Below are 23,027 nucleotides of genomic sequence, written 5' to 3'. Positions count from 1 at the left end.
TTGTCCTGGTCCATCTGCAGGACAGCCAGGTGCCTGGCGGGGAATCCCAGCGACAGCATCTCCGGAGCATCTGCTCCATGTCGGGCTGTGCGTGAAGGGCTGCGTTCAGATCCCACATGAGCAAGACCGGCCTAGGCTCCCCATCTGGTTGGGAGATGCCAGGCGGAGGTGGAAGGAAGGGCGGCTGACCTGCCCGTTAGTCTGCTCAGCCACACAGGCAGCCAGAGCCGAGGCTGCACAAGGACACTCCCCTGACCTTGCTGCCTGTTGGCCCCGGGTCTCCAAGCCAGGTCCGAGCCAGCCTGGCTCCTCCCCACCCATGTCACCGGCCTCTCTAGGTGGAGTCCACAGTGATCTTTTCTCCCCTTCCCGAGGCATCCAGCACCACCCCAGGCACAGGGCCTGGTGTTTCTGGGACAGCCCAGACTACACATTTTCTCTGTTACCCCCTGGAATATTCTTGGACTTCTCAGACCCCATGTGCAAATTTTTAGCTTAGAAGTAATCGCTGGGATCATAGACGATGTTTAGCAAATATCTGTTCTTTTGGATGTTCCTAGACCCCTAGAGGGTCTCCGGGAAACTGGCTCTTTTGCTGAGGCTAGAAACTATCTGGGTAGAATGTGTCTGATGGGGCTCTCGGAAGGTGCACAGATAGTGCCCCGGTGGCCGAAGATCCACTGTTCCAAGGCCGGATCTGCAGAGGATTTGGAAGTTGTCTGGAAGGAGCGCCTAGATCAGCCGGACCTTCTCTCTCCCTCCTAGACTTCCTTCCTGCCTCTCGTCAAACAATTACTGTGTACTTCCTGTGTTCTAGGCGCTATGCTAATAATTGGTTATGGGATTATTCCTAGCCACACCCTGGGTAAATGGAACCCAGCTCTCTGTCCTTGGGAAAAGGGTCAGGAGAGAACTGGGGCCCAGCTGGGAAGCTGGAGGCTTGAGGCTGCTGGTCCATGTTGGAATGCTGTCTCCCTCTGCCATCCAGCACCCAAGCCTGGCGCCAGGCTCAGAGCAGAAACTGAACCTTTTGCTGTTGTTGTTGTTTTTGCTTTTTGAGACAGTCTCGCTCTATCGCCCAGGCTAGAGTGCAGTGGCGCGATCTCGGCTCACTGCAAGCTCCGCCTCCTAGGTTCAAGTGATTCTCTGCCTCAGCCTCCCGAGTAGCTGGGATTACAGGCGCGCACCACTACGCTCGGCTAATTTTTGTATTTTGAGTAGAGACGGGGTTTCACCATGTTGGCCAGGCTGGTCTTGAACTCCTGACCTCAGGTAATCCGCCCGCCTCGGCCTCCCAAAGTGCTGGGATTACAGGCATGAGCCACCGCACCCGGCCAGGAACTGAACCTTGGTAGGAGAAAGAAAGAAGGAGTCCCTGTCTTGCCTTCCTGACCAGACTGGAAGCGCTCTGAGGGCGTTTTACACTTCGGTGTCTTCCCAGCACTTAGCACTGTGGCCTGCACGTAAGGGGTGTTCCGTGACTGCGTGTTGATTACACTTTGTGTGTATGGGTGGGTGCGTTGCCACAACTCTCCCTGCAGAATCTGTGGCCTCTGGTGCTGTGATTTAAAGATTAAAGATGGCAAAAAGTGGCTTTTATGAGCTGCCCCCACTCCTGATTATAAACACACTCTCTATGAGTCAGAGGCCTGGGTGATCATGGATAAGTCACTTGCCAACAGTTAACTCCGGACTGTAGCTGCTGGGGCCACTGAGGGCAGCTGGAACATCACCATTCCTGTGCCTAGCGTTTCAGCCGGGCTGAGGCCATTTTATTAAGAATGACTTATTGTTTTTATTGCTTCCCAGAGATATTAAACATGAATCAAATAATACATGTGATGATTCACTGGAGGTTCCCTTCCAAATTTAAAAAAGAATTAAAGAAAAAGTTTTTGACGGGTGTGCTGGTGTGGACACCAGGCAGGCACCCGGGAGCCCTCCCACCTTGAGCTCAGCCGTGGGCAGCACAGCACAGGGCGGACCTTGCCCTGCAGACAGAGCCATGCAGCCTGCGCAAAACCCCAGGGAGGACGCGCGTCTCACAAACACCTCTTCAGTCTAACATTTACAATGGTATTTCTTACAAATGGTTTCCACCCGAGATATATTACAATGTGGCCAAACCCCATTCATTTGGGACATGTGAATTCAAAATTTGGAAATAGTTCCTTTGGGGCTCATGAGCTCAGAGTTTAGTCATTTCTCAAGCAGGGACCTGGCAGAAATGTAGCTTTTTACCATCTGCTAAGACAAGAGCTAGGCAGCTGGGTCTGCTGAACAAGGTCCTGGGGAGAGGGACATCAGTCCTGGCTCAGTGAGCAGCTCCTCAGGTGCTTTGGAAGCCTCCTCTGGGGTTAGACTCAAAGAAGTTTTCTATTTACTTATTTATTTTTCTTTATTTTTAAATGTTTTTCTCAAGGATGTTTTTTAGAGCTAGCTCGTACCTCAGGGGCCACACTGTCCAAACGCATATTGGACCCTGATGAGGGTGTGTGAGAGCCGTCAGGGTGTGTGACATAGCCACTGTCACCCAGGCCTCCAGCTCCATTCTGCAGTTGAAAATGATGCCCTCATAAAAAAAGAGTTCGTGTGTGTGTGTGTGTGTGTGTGACAGAGTCTTGCTCTGTCACCCAGGCTGGCGTGCAGTGGCGTAATCTTGTCTCGCTGCAACCTCCGCCTCCCGGGTTCAAGTGAGTCTCCTGCCTCAGCCTCCCAAGTAGCTGGATTACAGGTGCCTGCCATCATGCCCAGCTAATTTTTGTATTTTTAGTAGTGACGGGGTTTCACCATGTTGGCCAGGCTGGTCTTGAACTCCTGACGTCAGGTGATCCACCTGCCTCGGCCTCCCAAAGTGCTGGTATTACAGGCATGAGCCACCGAGTCCGGCCAACAAAGAGTTCTTATCTGTTCATTACAAATACCCACTCTTTCCAGTCCTTACCCGATCAAGAATTCAGAGGCAATTTTTCAGGTATGTTTTTGACTCGGACTTTACAAATTTGAACTACCATTCAAGTAATTGGTCTGAATTCCTAGGTTTCGATGGTATTTTTCTCTTCCTTCTCCCGGCTGCCTCTCCTCCCCATACTCTGCATTTGTTAATCTACCCATTTGTTCCACATTCTGTTTGTTCTTTATTGCTCTATACACTGCTCCTTAATGTTCTCTATCATTTGTCCATTCATTACCCATGAAGGTACATGGAGAGGTCACCAGCCCAGAGGTTTGTAGCAGGGACAAGTTACTTACTGGTGGTGGTCTCCCCAAAAGTTTGGGCCTGCGAGTCATTGACACCTATATACTTTGAAAGCACCCCAGGATAAAGTCTGGGACTGGAAGGAGCTCTCACCTCAGCCAGACTCAGGCTTCCTCCCCAGCCCTTCTCCAGCCATGCCCTTTTGCCCCCCAGCACACTGTGGATTCCTCCTGGAATGCCCCTCACCCCGTCTTTGCTGGGTGAGTGTTTTCCCAGCTCTGCTGAGCTCAGGTATCAGCCCCAGTGCTGTGGGTAAGTTGGGGACCATCTCCTACATTGTCTGCAAAATCCTGCAGAAAGTCTGGCTTATGCTGGTCAGCGGGATGCTGCTTTCCCTTTTAAACAGACCCAAAGCAGTCAGCGACCACAGACTCCCCGGAGACGAGAGAAGGGACCTCATGCCCTGAGGCAGCCCCAGCCTCACTCCCACGCCCCGCAGGCGCTGAGCAGCCCCCAGATCCCGGGCCCCTTTGCTGTCCCAGGGTCGGCGGTTCTTGCATCTTGGACCGAGGACTGGGCTTCTTCTGTCCTTTTTCTTTATTTTCTCTTTGAAGAACAGGAGTTGGAATTTCACTCACCCTGCCCCAGCTGGATGTGTCTAGGCCACTGTGATCCCAGGCTCTCTGCCCAGCTGGGCCTCAGGACCAGGTTTTAATGCCGCTGCTCGGGTGCGCCGAGCGAGAAGGGCTCGCCAGGCGGTGCAGAGATTCCACCGAGCCCAGGCTGCAGCCCCCACCTCCCGCCGGGCTGTGCTCAGTGTCAGGAATCGGCTCCCAAGATCGCCGCCTTTCTTATAAAGCTGTGCCAATACCCCAGGCATCTGACTGGTGCTTTCCAACTGGCACTCCTTTTACAGATTCCATTTCCTTTTATCCTCACAACTACTCAGTAGAACCTGCAGGCAGGGACCCTTATTCCCATTTTACAGTCAAGGAAAATGAGGCCCAGAGAAGTTGAGAGAGCCAGGACCATACGGCTGGAGACGGGGCAGGCTGGGCAGAGCCCGCAGCGGGGCCCCTGGGTCTGCGGGCTACTCCCAGCAGCACCCCTCATATATACACCCCCATCCTGACTGCAGGCCCCCAAAGCTGGCATTCTGGTTCCATTTTACAGAGGAGCAAACAGGCTGGGTCTGGAGCGTTGACACTGGCAACTCTAGCCCAGCCTTGCCTGACTCCAGGGCATGGCTCCAGGACCCTGGAAGAGCTGCCTGTCCCTCCATGGCCCCTCCAGGGCGTGCTGGGTGCTGGCTGCTGGCAGGGCAGGCTGAGGCACTCCACAGCAGAGTTGGCCCCGTAGTCTCAGTTTTGCTCCCGCTAGGGTGAGACACGGTTCCCTGGGGAAGGGCTGTTGCTCACTTCTTGGCCTGGAACATCAGGGTGGAATTTGCAGACAGAATTCTGCCATCTGATGCGTAGATCTTCCCCCCAGGCATGGGTCAGCGCTTGAGTCATTCTGCAGCTGGCACAAAGAGCCAGGAAGAATACGCTCCAAGATGCCTGGGGGCTGGCATGCCAAATCACCAGGCGTCATCAGCACAGCCAAGCCAGGGTGGGGGCCTCGGGCAGGGAGCAGTGCCCTGCCAGCTCTGGCTGACTGCATGAGGGGTCACATCTAGAGGGACTGATGAAGGGGCGTCTAAAGCCTCAGTATCTCCAGCCTGCTGTGCCCTCTTACATTTTCTCCCAAAGAGCAGTCAGCTTGCGGTATGCGCCAAGTCCCTGCAAATGGGAAGTTGGGTGATTCACATGGTTGTTTCAACTTTTGAGTTTTTGTTGTGTGACTGAATAGTAATAGAATTATTCTCGGTGTTCTATGGAGCATTACTGGGTAGTGGGGAGGTAGGCACACTGAGCCTCTACTGTTTCTCCCCTTCACCCCTCCTTGCTGTCATCAACGTGCGTTCTCCTACAGTCATGCTCCGCGCTAATTCCTTTAGTCATTCCTTCCAGCATTACTGAAACTCAAAGAGTCCTTTGTGGCGTGTGGGGATTCCTCATCATGCGGGGCTTGAGTGCCACAGGACCCAGTGCTCGCTGCCCCCATGCCCTGGCACACATTGTTCCCTTTGTCTGTCCCACCTGGAGAACTCCTGGAACCTTTAAGCCCTGGCTCAGCCCTCAGCTCTGTCCCATCCCAGCTGACCTCTGTGCTCTGCGCCCAAGCTCCTGGGCCCGCGTAAGTCTCTTCGTGGCCATCACTGCTGTTTCATGGGCGTGTGTGGGGGGTCACTTCAAGGAGCCCCAGGAAGGGTCTCTGTGTCTCGTCCATCCACATGTGACTACACCCAGCATGGAACAGGACTCGGGAACCACTGAGCTGTGGGTGAAGGAACCAGTCCAGAGACTCCACTCTCACTTCAGCCTGGTGTTTCTGGGGTCTGTCACTGAAAGCCCCAAATTCGCCTTCAAAGCGAGATCCTGGGTGGGGGCAGAGGAAGTCTCAGGCTCTGTGGCCAGGACTTCACACCCAGATTTCCACTGGGCTCGCTCTAGCCTGGCCCTGGCACGGGTGCTGCATGGCTCTGCTCCCCGCCTGGCATCCAGCATCCTCCACCTCTGTAGAAACACGGAACTGTCACAGGGACAGACGTACATGGGTCGGGGGTTGCTTTCAGAAAGTCTATGGTCTCGTTTTGGTCCTGCCTTTGAGCTTCCTTTTCCTGCTGGGTTAGGGTTCCAGACAGAAGGGGAGCATTCTCTTGGGCGTTTCCCTTTCCCGTCTCCCTGTTCTCTCCCCAGAGGCTCATGTATGTCTGTTTCACTCACCTCCCTTTCTCTGCTGGGGAGGCAGCTCAAAGAGCTCCTCTCCAAAGACTCAAGCTGGAGTGATGTTGGCTCTATGATGACGCCGCACTGGTCCCGGGAATGATCTCGCTGGAGAGTAGCAGGAGGTACTGGCTGAGGACCATATAGCTGGGATGTGTTCACCTGGGAAGGAGATTGGCACCAGTTTGATGAATGGACCCCCCCAAGTCTGGCATGCCCCCAAAACTCTACTCTGCTGCAGCTGTTTCCGTGCCAGAAAACGGAGATTTCCAGAATACCAAGTCTGAATGTGCCTTCTTGGAGCTTCAAATCTGAGCAGGAGAGCACTTGACCATCCTAACCCCTGACCTTCCTCCAGCGATTCCTAAAACTGGAAGAGTTACAGAATGTTAGAATAAGAGGGATCCTAGAAAAATAACCACTCACTCATTCCTTTGTTCATCTGCTCAGGCACTGTGCTAGGCCCTTGGAATACACAACCATTCATTCAAACATGTTTATTGACTGAATTGTGTGCCAGGCCCTGTTTTGGGCCCTGTGGGGGTACAGTGGTGAACAAAAGGAGGCAGACAGTCAAGAGATTTTGTAAATATTGTGCCAGGTGGCAGGAAATGCTGGGAAAGGGGTCAGGGTGAGGGACCAGAGGGTGAGGGTGGATGCTCTTTGAGGTAGGTCCTTGGAGGAGGTTTCCCCACGACTGTTGAGCAAGGACATGAACTTGGAGGGAGTGAGCCTTGCAGACACTGAGAGGAAAGAAGAGCAGACAGGTGGAGGGAACTGCAGGTGCGAAGGCCCTGAGGCTGGAACACGCTGAGCAGCTTCTCCGACTGGGACAAATGAAGGATTCTCCTTCCTCCAGGAGCTCCCAGTCTAATGAAGGAAAAAGACAAATAAGTGATGCGTTCGAAGCTGAGTTCATACTAGAAAAATGCTGTTAGAATTCAAAGGAAGAGCAGTTGTAGGGGCTGGGAAAGGCATGCCTGAGGAGTGACCTTTGCGTTGGGCTTTGGTTGGATGAGTAGGGGTTGGCAGGGTGGCTGAGGCGAGCATGCCACACGGGTGAACTCATATCTGCAGAGGCACAAGGTGTGCAGGGACAGCCACCCACACATTCCTCTTCCTGTCACAGTAGCAGGTTCTGCAAGAGAAAGTACAGTTCTTGGGGATTTCCCTTTTCCTTTCTCCACCTCTTCCTTCTCGCCAGCTTCATTTAGGGCATTTCAGACTTGAGAGGGTGGAAAAGAAGGAGGGATTGGTAGAGGAAGGGGATTTGTATGCCCTGCTGGGTCTCTCTCTCTCTTCTCATATGTTATGTTTTTCTTGTAAGGCTTTGGGGAGTTGTGGGGAGTTTAAGAGGCTGGGGATGGGTAAGAAGTCAGGAAGGTTTCGGTTGGATTTCTCAACAACAACAGGTCATTGGCCTGGAGCCCGTCCAGTGGGCAAAATGCCGTGATGCAACAGCTTTCAGGAAGGCCTCCAGAAATGAGCTCTAGGTCAGTGGATTGGGTTTAGGTGCAGGCACACCCTGGAACTGTCACTCTAGAGGTGTTACTAACCTCCTCTTTCCCCAGATCTGACTCAGCAGGGTTGGCTGTTCCAGCTCCAAAGAGAAGGAGGAAACTTTTCCTTCTGCAGCCCCTCCCCACCAGCCTCATTCCTTAGCTGGGGTCAGACCTGGGGTCCTCATTGCAGCTGGCCTCTGGCAGCGTTCTCAGGCTAGCCCTCCCTGCTGAAAAGAGAACCGTGTGGGACTCACAGGTAATTATGAAATACAAACACCATGATCTTTCATTCAAGGGCACTAAGGAGTGAATAAATAAAGGATACCACAGGGTGCTAATGAGCTTGAAGAGTCCCTGTTTGGTAGCCCCAGATCCAGGGTCCCTGGTATCACTCAGTGAATGCTACTTCTACCCAGCACTGCCCACGGGAAATATAGTGGGAGACACATACCATGTGATTGTAACTTTTTCTATAGCCGCACTGAAAAGTAAAAAAGATGAAATTAAAAACTTGTTTGATTTAAGCCATTAGATCCCAAATGGTATCATTTACCATTTCACATGTAATCAAGAAAAAGTATTAATGAGATATTTTATGTTATTTTTTTTCATATGAAGTCGTTAAAATCCAGCGTGTATTTTACACTAAGGGCACATATATGAGTTCAGACTGGCGACGGTTTAAGTGCTCAGTAGCCACGTGTGGCTGGTTGTGACCACAGTGGACAAAGCAGCCCTAGCTTATAGGTGGAGACGCGGAGGCACCTGAGAGGGGCGGGGTCTCTGCTCAGGCCCTGGTAGCTTATAGGTGGAGACGCGGAGGCACCTGAGAGGGGCGGGGTCTCTGCTCAGGCCCTGGTAGCTTATAGGTGGAGACGCGGAGGCACCTGAGAGGGGCGGGGTCTCTGCTCAGGCCCTGGGAGCCTGTTCAACAGCGCCTTCTAGCGTCGGTCCAGCCACACTTCAGCCTGGATGGTCCCAGATGCATCGGCTCCTCCCTGCACCTGGGTCCTGGCAGCCGGCACAGCCTCCCCGCAATCACCCGGGGGGCAAAACGGGCCCCTCCTTGGAGAACTACCGGGAAGCTAAGGCTGCAGGCAGCTTGACTCTCACTTGCTTATTTGGAGGAAAGAAGGACACAGGCCCGAGTTGTTTTGAAAAATGCAATCAGCCCTAGGAGAGGGGCTTAGCTGCAGGGGCCGTGTGGGTCCAGCGGTCACCGGGAGAAAGAACTGGGTTGGGTGCTGGATAAGAAAGAGCACAAACCTGTTTGTCTTCCACCGGCCCCTTCTGCCTTCCACCTTCCTGTTCCACCCCAGGCAGAACAAGCTCTCATCTCAAATGGGCTGAGCCCTCTGATTTCCTTGAAGTTCAAATTCACAACAAACACCTCTCCAGCCTCTCCCTGAGCCTCAGTCTTTTTGTTGTTGTTGTTGTTGTTGTTGTTGAGACAGAGTCTTGCTGTGTTGCCCAGGCTGGAGTGCAGTGGCACCATCTCAGCTCACTGCAACCTCTACCTTCCGGGTTCAAGCAATTCTCCTGTCTCAGCCTCCCGAGTAGCTGGGACTACCAGGTGCGTGCCACCGCACCCAGCTAATTTTTTATATTTTTAGTAGAGACAGGGTTTCACCATGTTGCTCAGGCTGGTCTTGAACTCCTGAGCTCAGGCAATCCACTGCCTTGGCCTCCTGAAGTGCTGGAATGACAGGTGTGAGCCACGGCGTCCGGGCCAGCCTGGGTGTTTCCCACCTCTCTGATCGCCTTCCCTCAAAGCATCTCAGAGTCTGGTTGGCCTGGAAAGCTTCGGGGATCTGACTGATGAAAGCATTTTGGAGCAATGGGATGAGAGGCCAACCAATGCCGTCAGCCGGCACTGAGGTGGAATTAACAGGACAATCAAGCCCTCGGTTCCCAGGAGCCTCACTGAGCAGCTGCTAGAACTATGCCACTAAACGGGCTTTAATTTACAGGCAATACCGACTCTGGGTTAACTATTTCTCACAGGGCTCCCCAGCTACATGTTTACATTTCTTTCCTTGTTCCTCTTCTTCCTTTTTTTTTTTTTTTTTTTTTTTTTTTTTTTACAATTTAGCAGATTAAGAACAATAACAGGGTAACTGAGAACCACAGAGGTGGCTGTAAGTGACTCATTAACTCCCTCTCCCGTGTTTCCATCACCGTGAATTAAAACGTCATCTCTGATGCCCTCAGACAGCTGTTACTAGTTTGATCCGAGCCCTGCTTGAATATGAATCTTTTTAAGCCAAGCAGGAGACGGTTCTGCTCTCAAATAGACTGCCCTCCCCTGGGCCTCCTATTCCTTACCCCACCATCCTCCTTGGAGATGAAAGTAAGACTTCCTGAGAAATGAAGGCTGGGTTTGCCTAATTACTGGAGCAAGGTGGCCGTTTCTGCTGGGAAACGTGAGTGGTGGCTTTCTGTCTCTGCAGAAAGGCTTGCTTTTTCTTGGTCGTCTTACTAGACAGCCAAGCACCAATAAGATTGGCTCCTTTGCTTAATGAATGACAGAGGGGTCACGGCGGCATGCAGCACTCCCCCTGCCCCCTGTTTCTTGTGAGGCAGCCTGCGTCGGGCCCGACAGCCTCCAGGAGAGAGCTAAAATGAGGTCCTTCAGATTACATATTTCATCTGGGCCCTTGTTAATAAGCACACGCTGGCCGTCCCAGTGAGTGACTGGGAGTGTGTGTGTGGCCGTCACCTTCATTTGGCATTCATGGGCTCCATTTACCAGTTTCATAAAAGTTCCAGTGGGGAGGCCATCTTGCAAAGCTGCCCTGGCGAGCATGTCTAAGGGTGAAGAGAGTGCTGGACACCAGCCAGGAGCACCCTGAGTGGCCTCCGCGGCTGCTTATGGTCTTGGCACGGAAAGGGCCCAGGGGAGGTTACAGGACAATGGGAAGGAGGTGGGCTCTTCACTCAGACCTCCTGGGTCCACAGCCCACCACCCCACCGAAGCCTCGGTCCCTTGTCCCTAAGGTGGAGCTGACATTGCCTCCTCTCGGCCTAGCCAGGAGTGACCCCACTTTCCCAGCTCCTAGAATCTTCACTGTGTCCTCCCCTGGATGTGGCCTACAGGGACCGGGCCTCCTGCAGCCTTTGAAATCCTCCTTGTCATTCAGTTGTGATTCCAAATGCCATTGTCCTAGGCAAGCCACCGAGTGCCCCAGGAATGAGTGACTCCCCTGGACCCCACTTTATTCACTTCTTATGCCCCATCCTGGGCGCGCATACACCACAACTCAAGCCCCCCAGGGAGCTGGTGACTGAGGACGGGCATCCCAGTGCTCAGCCCGGGATTCGGCACTCAGAGGACCTGACAGCCTGGAATACACGGAGCACCCCGCCGGGCACCAGGCTCCAAGGACAAGCTGAAGTTTCCACTTCCCTGGAGAAAGATCCTCCAGTCCCCTGCTCGGGGGCTGATCCCGGCTGGCTGCCCGCTTGCTCAGGGCGGGGAGGTAGGCTGGAGAGGGCGGACTTCCCTCCACTCACTCATCTTCTGTGGGTTCCTCACCAGCCTTCCTCTGGACCTGTTGTTCTCTTGTCCAGCATCTTTCCAGAGAAGATTCCTCCCCCCAGCTTTGGAGATGGGGCTGGGGTGGGGGTGGTTACCTGACTGCTGAGTCGCAGGACAGGGCTCCGTGTTGGTCAGGGGTGGCTAATTGCTGTAAGAAGCAAGTGCCAATCTTTGCTTGGCCCAGTGAAGTGGTGTTTCCTGATGTGCTGCAGTGGGATGTCACCGCAGGAGATGAAGGCTCTATTCCACGCAGTCACACAAGGACTTAAGTTTCTTCTTTGTAGCGGGTCTTTCGTCTCACAGCCTTTCTCAGCCGGGGTTCTGGGAGGGAATCAAGGACTCACAGCAAAGGCACCATGGCGTGCAGGGAATGACTTTCCTCCTGCTCACCTGGAACGAAACCAGTTACGCAGCATCCTTAGGTGCATGACTGGTTGGGGAAATGGGCACGCCACTCATTGACTGCAGGCTGTGGGTCAGATGAGAAAGCCTGGTTGAGAAATGCTTTAGGGTCTATGTCCTCTGGGGCCTCCAAGTCCTCCCCTGGATATTCTGCTTCCAGGTGCCCAGCAAGAAAGGGCAGGAAAGGGCGCGTGGAGCAAGGGCTGCCCTGAGAGTTATGGAGGCCCAGGCCAGAAGTGTGGTCATCACTCTGTCCACCTCCCATTGGCCAGAGTGTAGTCACGTGGTGCCACCTGGCTGCAAGGGAAGCTGGGAAATGTAGTCTGGCTGTGTGTCCTGGAAGAAAAGGCAACAGGGTAAGAGGAGCACATCATCTCGGCACAGGCTCTATTCTTGCACATTCCTTCAGACTCTGCCTCCCACACCTCCTGAGGCTCTGGGGACCCCCTATCCCTGAGCCTTCTGGGATTTTGGGGCCCCAGTTGCCCTGTTTCTCTTCCCTGGCCCCCTCCCTGCTCAGCTGTTTGCCGTCTCGGTGCCCACTTCCTGCTGATGTGTGTTGGGGCTTGTGGGCATAGATACCACCTCATGGATATGATCAAAGTCATAGGCACAGCCTTTCTTTTCTTTTTCTTGTTCTCCTTGTTGGGGTGGGGATTTTTTTCAAAAGGAAGGGGCAAAGGTATTGTACTATTTTGGGGTCCCTACACTCTTCTGCCTTCACATTCTTCTGTTGTGTTTATGCTGCTAGACCTGGAACCTTAGGATGAGCAGGTCTTGGCATCAGACTTTGTTTGCATCAGCAGAATCCTTTCTTTGAAAGAGAACGATGCAGAAACAGATCAGAGGGTTGCTGCTCCGGTCAGTGCTGGGCCCCGAGGCCCAGAGTCCTTCCTCTTCCCCTGCCCATCCTGTGGACCCCCAAAGCCTTAGGAAGGTCCCTGGGGCTCCTGGGACACAGCTCAGAGGTCCTGGCTGGTGTCATTCCTCTCTGTGAGGCTTGAATTCTCTCCCTTGCATTCCAAAAGTGGGTCACACTGGGATACCAGCTTTGTCCAAACCTCCCTGCCTCTGAAGCTAGCCAAACCTTAAAGCAGGTTCTTGTGCATGTGTGTATACACAGCAACTACAACCACAGCAAGAGTGTCCATTCACCCAACACAGACACCCACCCTGTGCCAGGCCCAGCTGGGTCACCTGGGAGAAGGCGAAGGGTAGGAAGCACTTCCAGAGGAGGTGCTGAGTGAGGCAAGAGGCCGCAGGCGCACACGTCTGCCCTCTGGCACACGCAGGAAGGCGCTGGGAATGCAGGGAGCTTCTCCCCAGCAGACCATGATGGACTCCGCCTGTTACCTTCTAGCGGTGTGCTCACTGGGTTTGGCACTGCCCCTAATCTGGTACCTCCCTTTCTAGACGCATCTGTGATTTCAGGCAGATAAGTGTTATGAGTTTGGCATTCCAATGGGATCAGTAAGAACATAAATCACCGATCCATTCTGGGATAAATTTCTCCCTTCGTTCTGAGTGGTGATTTGGTTTTCATTGAGGTGAGTGGATTCTTAAGGCAGTGATCTCAACTCCCAGGGCCTAGAACTTCACAGAAGGTGGCTCATTTTGGTAATGAAAAATGCAGGGGTGCAAATCAGGCAGAAAGGGCCTGCCATTAGCCAACAATGTGTCCATCACCACGTCGCCCTTGCCTGGGAAAGCCTTCCCTCTGCTGCCCACGCAAGGCCTGGGGAGGAGAGCCAGACCGCCTGGGTCCAAGCCCTGGCTTTGCCTCTCAGAGGTCCCGGGACTCTCCCAGGGTTGGTTTACTTGTGGTGAAGCGTGACTAATAGGTAAAGTGTCTGACAAAATGGGCCCCACAGGCCACAGGTGCTGCTTCTGACTGTCCCTGCTGAGAGCAGGTGTAAGGTACCTGGCATCATACCTGCCCCAGAGACACCGATAACACACGTTTGTCAGCTGTAGGTCAGTTCCCCAAGGGCGGCTGCTGTGCTACCGTAACACGGGACTGCAGACTGGGCACTTAAACTACAGAACTCTGTTTTCTCATGGTCTGGAGGCCAGAAATCCAAGGTGTTGGCAGGGTTGCGTGTTGGCAGGGTTGGGTGTTGGTAGGGTTGGGTGTTGGCAGGGTTGGGTGTTGGCAGGGTTGGGTGTTGGCAGGGTTGGGTGTTGGCAGGGTTATTTCCTTCAGAGGCCCCTCTCCTAGAATTGCAGATGGCCATCACTTCGCTGTGTCCTCACACGGTTTCCCCTGTGTGTCTGTGTCCTCATCTCCTCTTCTTATAAGGAAGGACACCAGTCATATTGGATTAGGGCCCACCCTGGTGACCTCATTTTAACCTATGACCTCTTTAAAGACTGTGTCTCCAAGTACAGTCCCCTTCTGAGGGACCTGGGGTTAGGACTTCAACATGGGAATTTGGGAGAGGCACAGTTGAGGCCGTAGCAGCAGCTGTCTCATTCTGCTCACAGCTGGTTCTCTCTGGCCACGTGCCAGAGAGGAGTACGATGCCATCCCCTTAAACCACACACGGACACGCTGCCAGGAGGAACATCATCACCTTTCAGCTGAAAGGAGTGAGGAATGAGGATGAGCAGGTGCAGAACAAAGCCTTCTCATGCACTGGTCCATTCTGCACGTGCGCTGCTGCTGTTACAGTGTCAGACGGGAGGCTAAACTAGAGACGCCTAAGACAAACCCCGCTTTCCCTCCAGATGCTGGCTGCAAGAACGCCACAGTTTGAGAGGAGTGTGGACAATAGAAAGCCTTGAGAGCAGCTGAGCTGGTGAAGGGATGGGAAAATGGGCCTTTTTGAAGCCTAGGAATGACCAAGTGAAGATGTGCAGGGTTTGCGGGGTGCCCCAGCTTGAGTCTCAGTGCTCTGGGGGACATAGCGCAGAGTGGGACAGCCCTGTGGGTCAACCCCTGCCTGGTTCTGCAGACTCGGAGAGGTGGGACTCCTGCCCAAGGCCGCATGGAGGGCCGGCCCTGGGCTGGGTGTCCCTCACACCGCCTGGGAGCCTCAGGCAACCTGCCACAGCTGCTCCTTTTGCCACTCACTGGCCTGACTGCGGGAGCTGGAGGGGCTGAGAGGTCATTCTCTACTCCACAGCTTAGCTCAACCTCCCAGGTGCCCCACCCCCCATCCCTCCCTTCCCAGAAAACCAGTTATTCCTCATCCTCATAAGCACTCCTAGGACACTTGCCATGTTCTATCAGTTTGGGGGTTCTCTGGGGCAGCCATCCACAGATCCATGCCCCGCCTATGAGCCATCTCCCCTCTGCTCCTCACCCCCGTGCTCCCCATGTGGTGTCGGCCCCCGAGGCAGGGACCGTATGGGTTTTGTTCACTGCCCACACTCCCTGTGACACACAGGAAGTTCTGGAAAAGCTTCTGCATGGTGAAGGAGCCACATGCGGTTTGGTCGGGTGCCCCACGCCTCCTCTTTGTCCTCACGGCCACCCTGCCATCCCTGTTATTCAGGGGGGAGTCCAGAGCTCCAGGAAGTTGACCACCTCCCCAAGGCCCCCTGAGCAGGGGTGGGTGGAGCTGGCTCTGAGCCCACACACAATGCCTTTCCCCTGTGCCCCGGAGCCTGGCTCGGTGCCACCCGGGACTTGTTTGTGGAAGTGACGTGTGAACACCTAGCGAGCTCCATGGGCTCTGCGTGTGTGCGTCTTTGCCGACTCAGTGGCCCCACACAGCAACCCGAGGGCCAGGGCAGGAAGCAGAGGAGCCACCACGGGTGCTGCAGGGCCTCAGGCCGGGCATCCATCCTCCACCTGTCCTTCTGCCATCCATCTGTGGGTTCTCCCTCAGGTGCCATGCAAGGCTGGTCCTTCACAATGGCCCAGTCCCTCAACTCAGTGGTCAGAAGGGTTCCCACCACCTCAGGGCATAGCGGCAGTCAAGGTTACCTCAGGTCCTCAGGCTACGTTTGCAAATATGTCCTTGCAAAGACCCTATTTCACATTCACAGATACTGGGAGTTAGGACTTCAACATCTTTTAGGGGGGACATGATTCAACCCACGCATGTGGGCCTAGGAAGTGGAACTGCCCCAGTGAGCGATGCCCTGGGCACTGTGCAATTCTGGGAGACACAGCCCTGACAGCCGGAGGGGGGCTCTCTGGACGCAGAGCTGTCTGGGATCCGCCAAGGCAACACAGGAAGGAGTCCAGAGCTCACATGGGTGAGACCCGAGAGCTGTCAGTGACAGCAGAATCCAGAGGGAGCCCACATCTCCAAGCCAGGTCCAGAGCTCTTCCAACAGGATAGCAGTCTTGTCAGGCACTCTGGGAGGCCGAAGTGGGAGGATCACTTTGGGGCCAGGAGTTCAAGCAACCTGGGCAACATAGCAAGATCCCTATCTCTACAAACAAATCAAAAACCTCAGTAGCATCTTTGTTGTTTTTTCTCTTCTGTCAGGTATTTTGGTAATAGTGATCTTTTGATTTTACATTCCCTTTTTTTTTTTCATGTAGAAATCTCTATGGCCATTTCCTCTTTTGAATTAATTGAGTTTCCAAAGTGAACTAGCTGCATGTTAGAACCAGGACTTTTTTGAGCCCTTTAGAGCATGCTGGCAGGCGTCATCCCCAAGCCCCAGGGTGGGTCATATTTCTGGATGGTGGAGGCAGGGAGTGCAGGGGTCCCCTATCTGTACATTGTTCTAGGTCTGATGTGATTCCTCAACTCCTCCACGAAACAGGGACCATGTTTTTCCTCGTCTGGGGCAAACTGCAGTTGGAGAGGCTGGCCTCCTGTGGCTGCACATCCAGAGCTGGGCTTAACTGGCCAGGAGGAGAGAAGAATCCTTCTCTCTTAATAAAAAGTCCCCAGGGGCTGGGCACGGTGGCTCACACCTGTAATCCCAGCTGAGGCAGGTGGATCACCTGAAGTCAGGAGTTCGAGACCAGCCTGGCCAACGTGGTGAAACCCCATCTCTACTAAAAATACAAAAATTAGCTGGCCATGGTGGTGCATGCCTGTAATCCCCGCTACTTGGGAGGCTGAGGCAGGAGAATCGCTTGAACCCAGGAGGCGGAGGTTGCAGTGAGCTGAGATCACTCCATTGCACTCCAACCTGGGTGACAAGAGCGAAACTCCCTCTCAAAAAAAAAAAGTCCCCAGGGCCCATATCCACCCAGCCGTCTCTCCCTCCCAGCCAGTGTTATTCTTTTCTCATAAGCCCTTCCAGAGCACAAACACACAAGCACATATGTTTGTCTTCTTTTTTCATAAATGGTAACAAGCTCTGCTTGCTGTTGTGCAGCTTCTCTTTTCACACAAAAATACACCTTGAAGATTATTTCTTATGAGTACGTAAGATGGGCACCTGAGTAGTTTGCTGTTACAGACCACGTAGGCAATGGCTGCCTGCAGATTATTTGCACAGGTGGGAGTATCATTAGATGTTTCTGGAAGTGGGATGGCTGGGTCAAGGTGAATGTGTGTCTGTAATTTTGAAAGATAAAGTCATAAAGATAAGTAAAAATGCCTGGCATCTTGGCTCACGGCTGTAGTCCCAACACATTGGGAGGTCAAGGCGGGAGGACTGCTTGAAGCTAGGAGCTTGAGACCAGCCTGGGCAAAATAGTGAGGCCCCATTTCTACAAAAAAAAAAAAAAAAATTAACTGGGTGTGGTGGTGTGTGCCTGTAGTCTCAGCTACTCAGGAGGCTGAGGTGGGAGGATCACTTGAGCACCGGAGGTCAAAGGCTTCAGTGAGCCATGATCACATACTGCAGCCTGGGTGACACAGTGAGAGCCTGTCTCAAAAAATAAATAAATAAATAAATAATAGATAGATTGATTGATTGATTGATATAGAGAGGATAAGTAAAAACAAAAACATGTATGTACTATAAAACCTGGGATGGGCCGGGCGTGGTGGCTCACGCCTATACTCCTAGCACTTTGGGAGGCCAAGGCAGGCGAATCACTTGAGGTCAGGAGTTTGAGACCAACCTGGCCAACATAGTGTGAAACCCTGTCTCTACTAAAAATACATAAATAAGTAAATAAATAAATAAATAAATAAATAAATAAATAAATAGCCAGGCGTGGTGGTGCATGCCTATAATCCTAGCTACTCAGGAGGCTGAGTTGGGAGGATTGCTTGAATCCAGAAGGTGGAGGTTGCAGTGAGCCGAGATCACACCACTGCACACTCCTCATAAGTGCCTGGAAGGGCAACACAGCGAGACTCCGTCTCAAAAAAAAAAAAAAAAAAACAAACCTGGGATAGAGGCAGAGAAGAAAGGAAGTGGTGGGCAGTGTGGGTGGTCTGTCTTACCTTTCATAATGGAGAGCTGGTGCCTACTGTTTAGAATTCACAAACACAGACAGAGTTCAAAGTGGTTGCCACTGTGGCTAAGGTAGGAGACATCTTTTTATTTCTCATTCTTCCATGTACTTCAAAAATTATCACGCCCTGTATATAAGTTAACTGTTAATGTAAGAAAATAACATGAGGTGGTGCAGTGGCAGCTGTGTGAATGCCGGTTAATCAGTCTTGCATTCAGGACTCAGAGAACCGCCCTGGGGGATGGTTTTGAGCAGAGCAGTTCCTCGTTCCCACAGGTGCCTCATTTTTCCCTGGTTCCATTCAGAACATCATTTACTGCCTAGAGCTAATTCCAGATCCTCCTCCCACCCAGGGCAGTTTATCAAAGGCAAAATAAAGAGGGTGGCCCGGGGACAGTGGCTCACACCTGTAATCCAAGCACCTTGGGAGGCCGAGGCAGGTGGATCACCTGAGGTCTGGAGTTCGAGACCAGCCTGGCCAACATGGTGAAACCCTATCTCTACTAAAAATACAAAAAATTAGCTGGGTGCGGTGGTGCCTGCCTGTAATCCCAGCTACTCAGGAGGCTGAGGCAGGAGAATTGCTTGAACCCAGGAGGCGGAGGTTACAGTGAGCTGTGATCCTGCTACTGCACTGCAGTCTGGGTGACAAGAGCAAAACTCCATCTCAAAAGAAACAAATAAACAAAGAAGGTGGGTGGGGGTGACTCCCTGAAAGTTTCTAGACACCTCTTCTAAAGATAAAAACATAATGTGATGCCTGAAAGAGGGAAGAACTAAAGAGTCTGGGATGTGGCTAAGGTGGCCACTTTGCCTGGAGCTGATGAGGGGGAGGAAAGTAAGAACTGATTTTAATCTTCGCCTCTTGTACAACCCCTGGTGGGCACCGGATGATGCCCTGTTCCACTGATTTTAAGTTGCATTTTTTTTCCCGGCATTTCCACATTCTCCAAGTGAGAACATGTCCCGCAGTGTGAGGGTGAGCTGTCGTGATTTAATTAGGGTCTCTTGGCCTTCTTGGTGGTCCATAAGATAGTGGTATGCCTTCCGATGGGGGACCCGGGAGTTGCTGAGTCGCAGTGCTTGCACAGCGATGGGCTTATTTGGTCTCTCCGGCACATGGCTCAGCCCTGCTCCGTGGCCGTGGGTGGTGTCCCCGGCTGACCCCCTGTCTTGCAGGTGTAGTCGCCGCCGCCAGTCGCCATGGGCAAGCAGAACAGCAAGCTGCGGCCCGAGGTGCTGCAGGACCTGCGGGAGAACACGGAGTTCACCGACCACGAGCTCCAGGAGTGGTACAAGGGCTTCCTCAAGGACTGCCCCACCGGCCACCTGACCGTGGACGAGTTCAAGAAGATCTACGCCAACTTCTTCCCCTACGGCGACGCTTCCAAGTTCGCCGAGCACGTCTTCCGCACCTTCGACACCAACGGCGATGGCACCATCGACTTCCGGGAGTTCATCATTGCGCTGAGCGTGACCTCGCGGGGCAAACTGGAGCAGAAGCTCAAGTGGGCCTTCAGCATGTACGACCTGGACGGCAACGGCTACATCAGCCGCAGCGAGATGCTGGAGATCGTGCAGGTACCGGCGCCCGAGGCCCCGGGTCTCACCGCGGGCCCAGGTCCCCTCCCAGCTCCCAGCCCAGGGCTTTTTTTTTTTTTAAATACAGGATCTTGCTCTAGTGACTGGAGTGCAGTGGCACTATCTCAGCTCACTGCAACCTCTGCCTCCTGGGCTCAGGTGATTTTCCCACTTCAGACTCTTGAGCACCCCCATGCCCTGTCAATTTTTTTGGTATTTTTGATGGTACAGAGAGGGTTTTGCCACGTTATCCAGGCTGGTCTTGAACTCCTAGGCTCAAGTGATCTGCCCGCCTCAGCCTCCCAGAGTGCTGGAATGACAGGTGTGAGCCACCGCGTCTGGCTTTCCCGTGTTCTTTATGTTCTCTCGACATTGGGTCTTTCTTGGCCAGGTTGCTACCTGGTGCACTTTTGAAAGTGAGCAGTTGTCACCTGATTGGGCAGATCCTTGCAAAGGGCAATGGTAAAAGCCAATGTTTATTGATCACTTGCTATACATCAGGGCCAGGTGGAGCACTTTGATCAGTTTTCATCTTCATAACCCAACAACGTGGGTCATTCTCTGCATTTTACAGTCTGAGACTCAAATAGATGAATTTCTAAAAATTATATTTTATATATATTTGGAGATGGAGTCTCACTTTGTCACCCAGGCTGGAGTGCAGTGGCATGATCTCGGCTCACTGCAACCTCCACCTCCTGTGTTCAAGAGAGTCTCCTGTCTCAGCCTCCCACGTAGCTGGGATTACAAGTATATGCCACCACAGCCAGCTAATTTTTGTATTTTTAGTAGAGACAAGGTTTCACCATGTTGGCCAGGCTAGTCTCGAACTCCTGACCTCAGGTGATCTGCCTTCAGCCTCCCAAAGTGCTGGGATTACAGACATGGGCCACCGTGCCTGGCCAAGAATTATATGATTGCTGGGCTCCTTGGCACTTGCAAGAGGTACCTGCCAAGACCTGGGGAAAGCCCTGGGTTTGAGAACGCAACAGATAGCTTGTGATGTCCCCAGGAATGCGCAGTCATCAAGTCAAACTGAAGCATTAATGATCACGAGAATCAGCTCAGCACGGGAAAGACGTCACTTTGGGAGGCATCTCTTCGCCTTCATGCCTATCAACAGCTCTAGCAGAAAGGCCATGTTTCAGAAGGAAACCAAGTTTTGTTCACTTGGCCAGGTGTCTACGTATGTGAGAGAGAGTAGACAGCAGAGCTGCCCCTCCCTGGCATTCCCCTGAGTGCCTCCCTGAGCCCAGGAGCATCCAATTCTAGAACTCATGGCCAGGCCTGTAATCCCAACACTTTGGGAGGCCGAGGCCAGAGGATCACTTGAGTCCGGAAGTTTGAGACCAGCCTGGGCAATATAGTGAGACTCCATCTCTATAAAAAATTTAAAGAGTAGCAGGGCATAGTGGCGTGCACCTGTAGTCCCAGCTACTTGGGAGGCTGAGGTGGGAGGATTGCTTGAGCCCAGGAGTTCAAGGTTACAGTGAGCTGTGATTGCACTGCTGCATTCCAGCCTGGGCGACAGAGTGAGACCCTGCCTCCAAAAAGACCAAAAACAAAACAAGAAAAAAATGGAACTCTTCAGAAGGAGTGGTCCCATGGTAGAGAACTTCAGGGGTGAGCCTCCAGTAGCGGGTATCAAATCCCTGAACTTCTGCAGCAGCAGTGGCCCGCCTCAGGAGTGAGAGACCCATTTCCCACGTAGATGGTTTTCACACCATCAGAGTAAATTAACATGGGCTCAGGGAACTCTAGTTCCATTGTCACTTTCTGGCTCTTAGCTTCATGCAGTGGCAGAAGTAAGAATTCTGCTTCCCAGGAATCACCCATCCTGTCCTGTGTGTTAACCCTTACCCTTTGCAAATAGGTGTGCCTGTCACTGGCCGCGCAGAGGCTTGGTCAGAACTTCGAGGCACTGGTAGAACTATTCCGAGCAGTGAGGAGCAGCCACTTCTGTCCAAACGGGACAGCCCCCAAACCAAGTCCCCAAACCCTGGAAGCCTTCCCCCCACACCATCGATGGCTCCCTGGCCGGATGGGTGGTGTTTCTCATGGGACACTTGGTTGCTACCTCTTTCTCAAGATGAGAAAATGGTCTGTTGTCAGGAATGAGAATATCAAGCCACCTTCACGTGGAGTGCTCAGAAAGTCCCACAGCAGTGCCGCCACTCGCCACACATGTCACTCTGCTCAGTGGCCACTCACCAGTCCCATCACCATCTCCTCTGTACACCCACCAGCAGCACAGAGTCACATGCCCCAGGCTGGGCCACTCAGGCAGAGACACGCAGACAGACCAGCAGCTAGGCTGAGCCCTCGGCTGACAGTGCCCTAAACAGGCCATGGAGACCCCAGTGCTGCCAGTTCCTATCCTGTCGGGGCTGGTGATGGGGCTTTCCCTGTGAGTTTCAGGGGCTCAGTCTCTTTTAAACTGAGGGGTAACAGCCACGTGGTAAAATGCACACAGCTCAGTAGGCAGCGTGGTGAATTTCACACATCTCCCTCAGCATTCCCAGCCCCCGACAGGGACACTTAGGCACCTTCCTGGCACTACCCACCCCCAGGCGGAGATACCAGCACCCTCACCACCCTCCCAGTAGAGCCCTTCTGCCGGCTCTGCTCTTGAACTTCACATAGACACCCATGAGGTTCACTAGGGAACGTTCTCAACACTGGGGAAGGGTCCCGAAGGCCACCGGGAGCCCCTAACCTCTCTGAGCCTTGTTGTGGGCTGGGCGGAAGCCCACCCTTGCTGCACCTGCCCGAGCCCCCGGGCCTCTGAGCACACTGTCATTGCCCCCATCCGCAGGCCATCTACAAGATGGTGTCGTCTGTGATGAAGATGCCGGAGGATGAGTCCACCCCGGAGAAGCGCACGGACAAGATCTTCAGGCAGATGGACACCAACAACGACGGTAGGGCGGGGGGCGGGGCTGCGTGTGTACGCCACGGTGGGGGCAAAACGCGTTTGGGGCACCCCCTCCCCTCTGCAGCTTCTTGGTCTCCTGAGGGCCACCCCTGCCTGCCACCTGCCTGGCGCCTGCCATGCCCAGGGAAGAGCGGGATACAGTCAGGAACACCCGTGCTGCATCCTAGCCCCTCTGCACAGCTTTGTGATGCTGGGCATGTTGTGACCTCTCTAAGCCACCGTCTCCGCACTTGTAGAACAGGGCATACCCGTATCCCCGTGGGTACAAGGTTTAGGGGCAGGGAGACAAGCATGCTGGCGGCCCTGAACCTGGAGGGATTGGGATCAAAGGATCCCAGCTGGTGGGGTCCTGGGGTGCTGGCCATGCCTTTCTTGCTGCTGTCCTGAGAGAGGAAGCTGCCCAGATGGCACCAGTGTCCAAGGGGAACTGTCAGGATGTATGCTGCCACCTTGTCCACCTACAGCAGCTCTGTGGAGACTCAGCCCCACTGCAGAAGTGCAAGTCTCACGATGGTGGGTGGCAGCAGTGGTGACATGGCTGTGCCTCGAGTGCCCTCCTCTGCATTGGCTGTGAGGTCAGGGCGGCTGTGGGGCCCCCCACTTCTGCTCTTCTTGCCGTCTTTGTCAAGAGCAGCCACAGCACCAGGTTTGCTTTGCTTTTGAACAATAAAGAAACGCAACCTTAAAAGAGAAAATACAGGCTGGGCGCAGTGGCTCACG

At 53.4% G+C, this 23,027-nt stretch overlaps 1 protein-coding gene across 1 annotated transcript in view; it reads left to right on the top strand.

Annotated features, from left to right (window-relative positions):
- Window positions 1-23,027, top strand: part of HPCAL1 (hippocalcin like 1) — a gene marked incomplete at its 5' end in the record, with an annotated part of 30,700 nt that overhangs the window by 3,677 nt on the left and 3,996 nt on the right. The window contains 2 exon segments of the mRNA NM_001133153.1: window positions 18,971-19,372; window positions 22,188-22,293. Of these exon segments, the coding sequence (NP_001126625.1) occupies window positions 18,995-19,372; window positions 22,188-22,293 (484 nt within the window).

Source organism: Pongo abelii, chromosome 12, assembly GCF_028885655.2.
Source record: "Pongo abelii isolate AG06213 chromosome 12, NHGRI_mPonAbe1-v2.0_pri, whole genome shotgun sequence".
In the NCBI taxonomy this organism is placed as follows: Eukaryota; Metazoa; Chordata; class Mammalia; order Primates; family Hominidae; genus Pongo; species Pongo abelii.
This window is presented reverse-complemented; position numbering and strand designations above follow the sequence as displayed.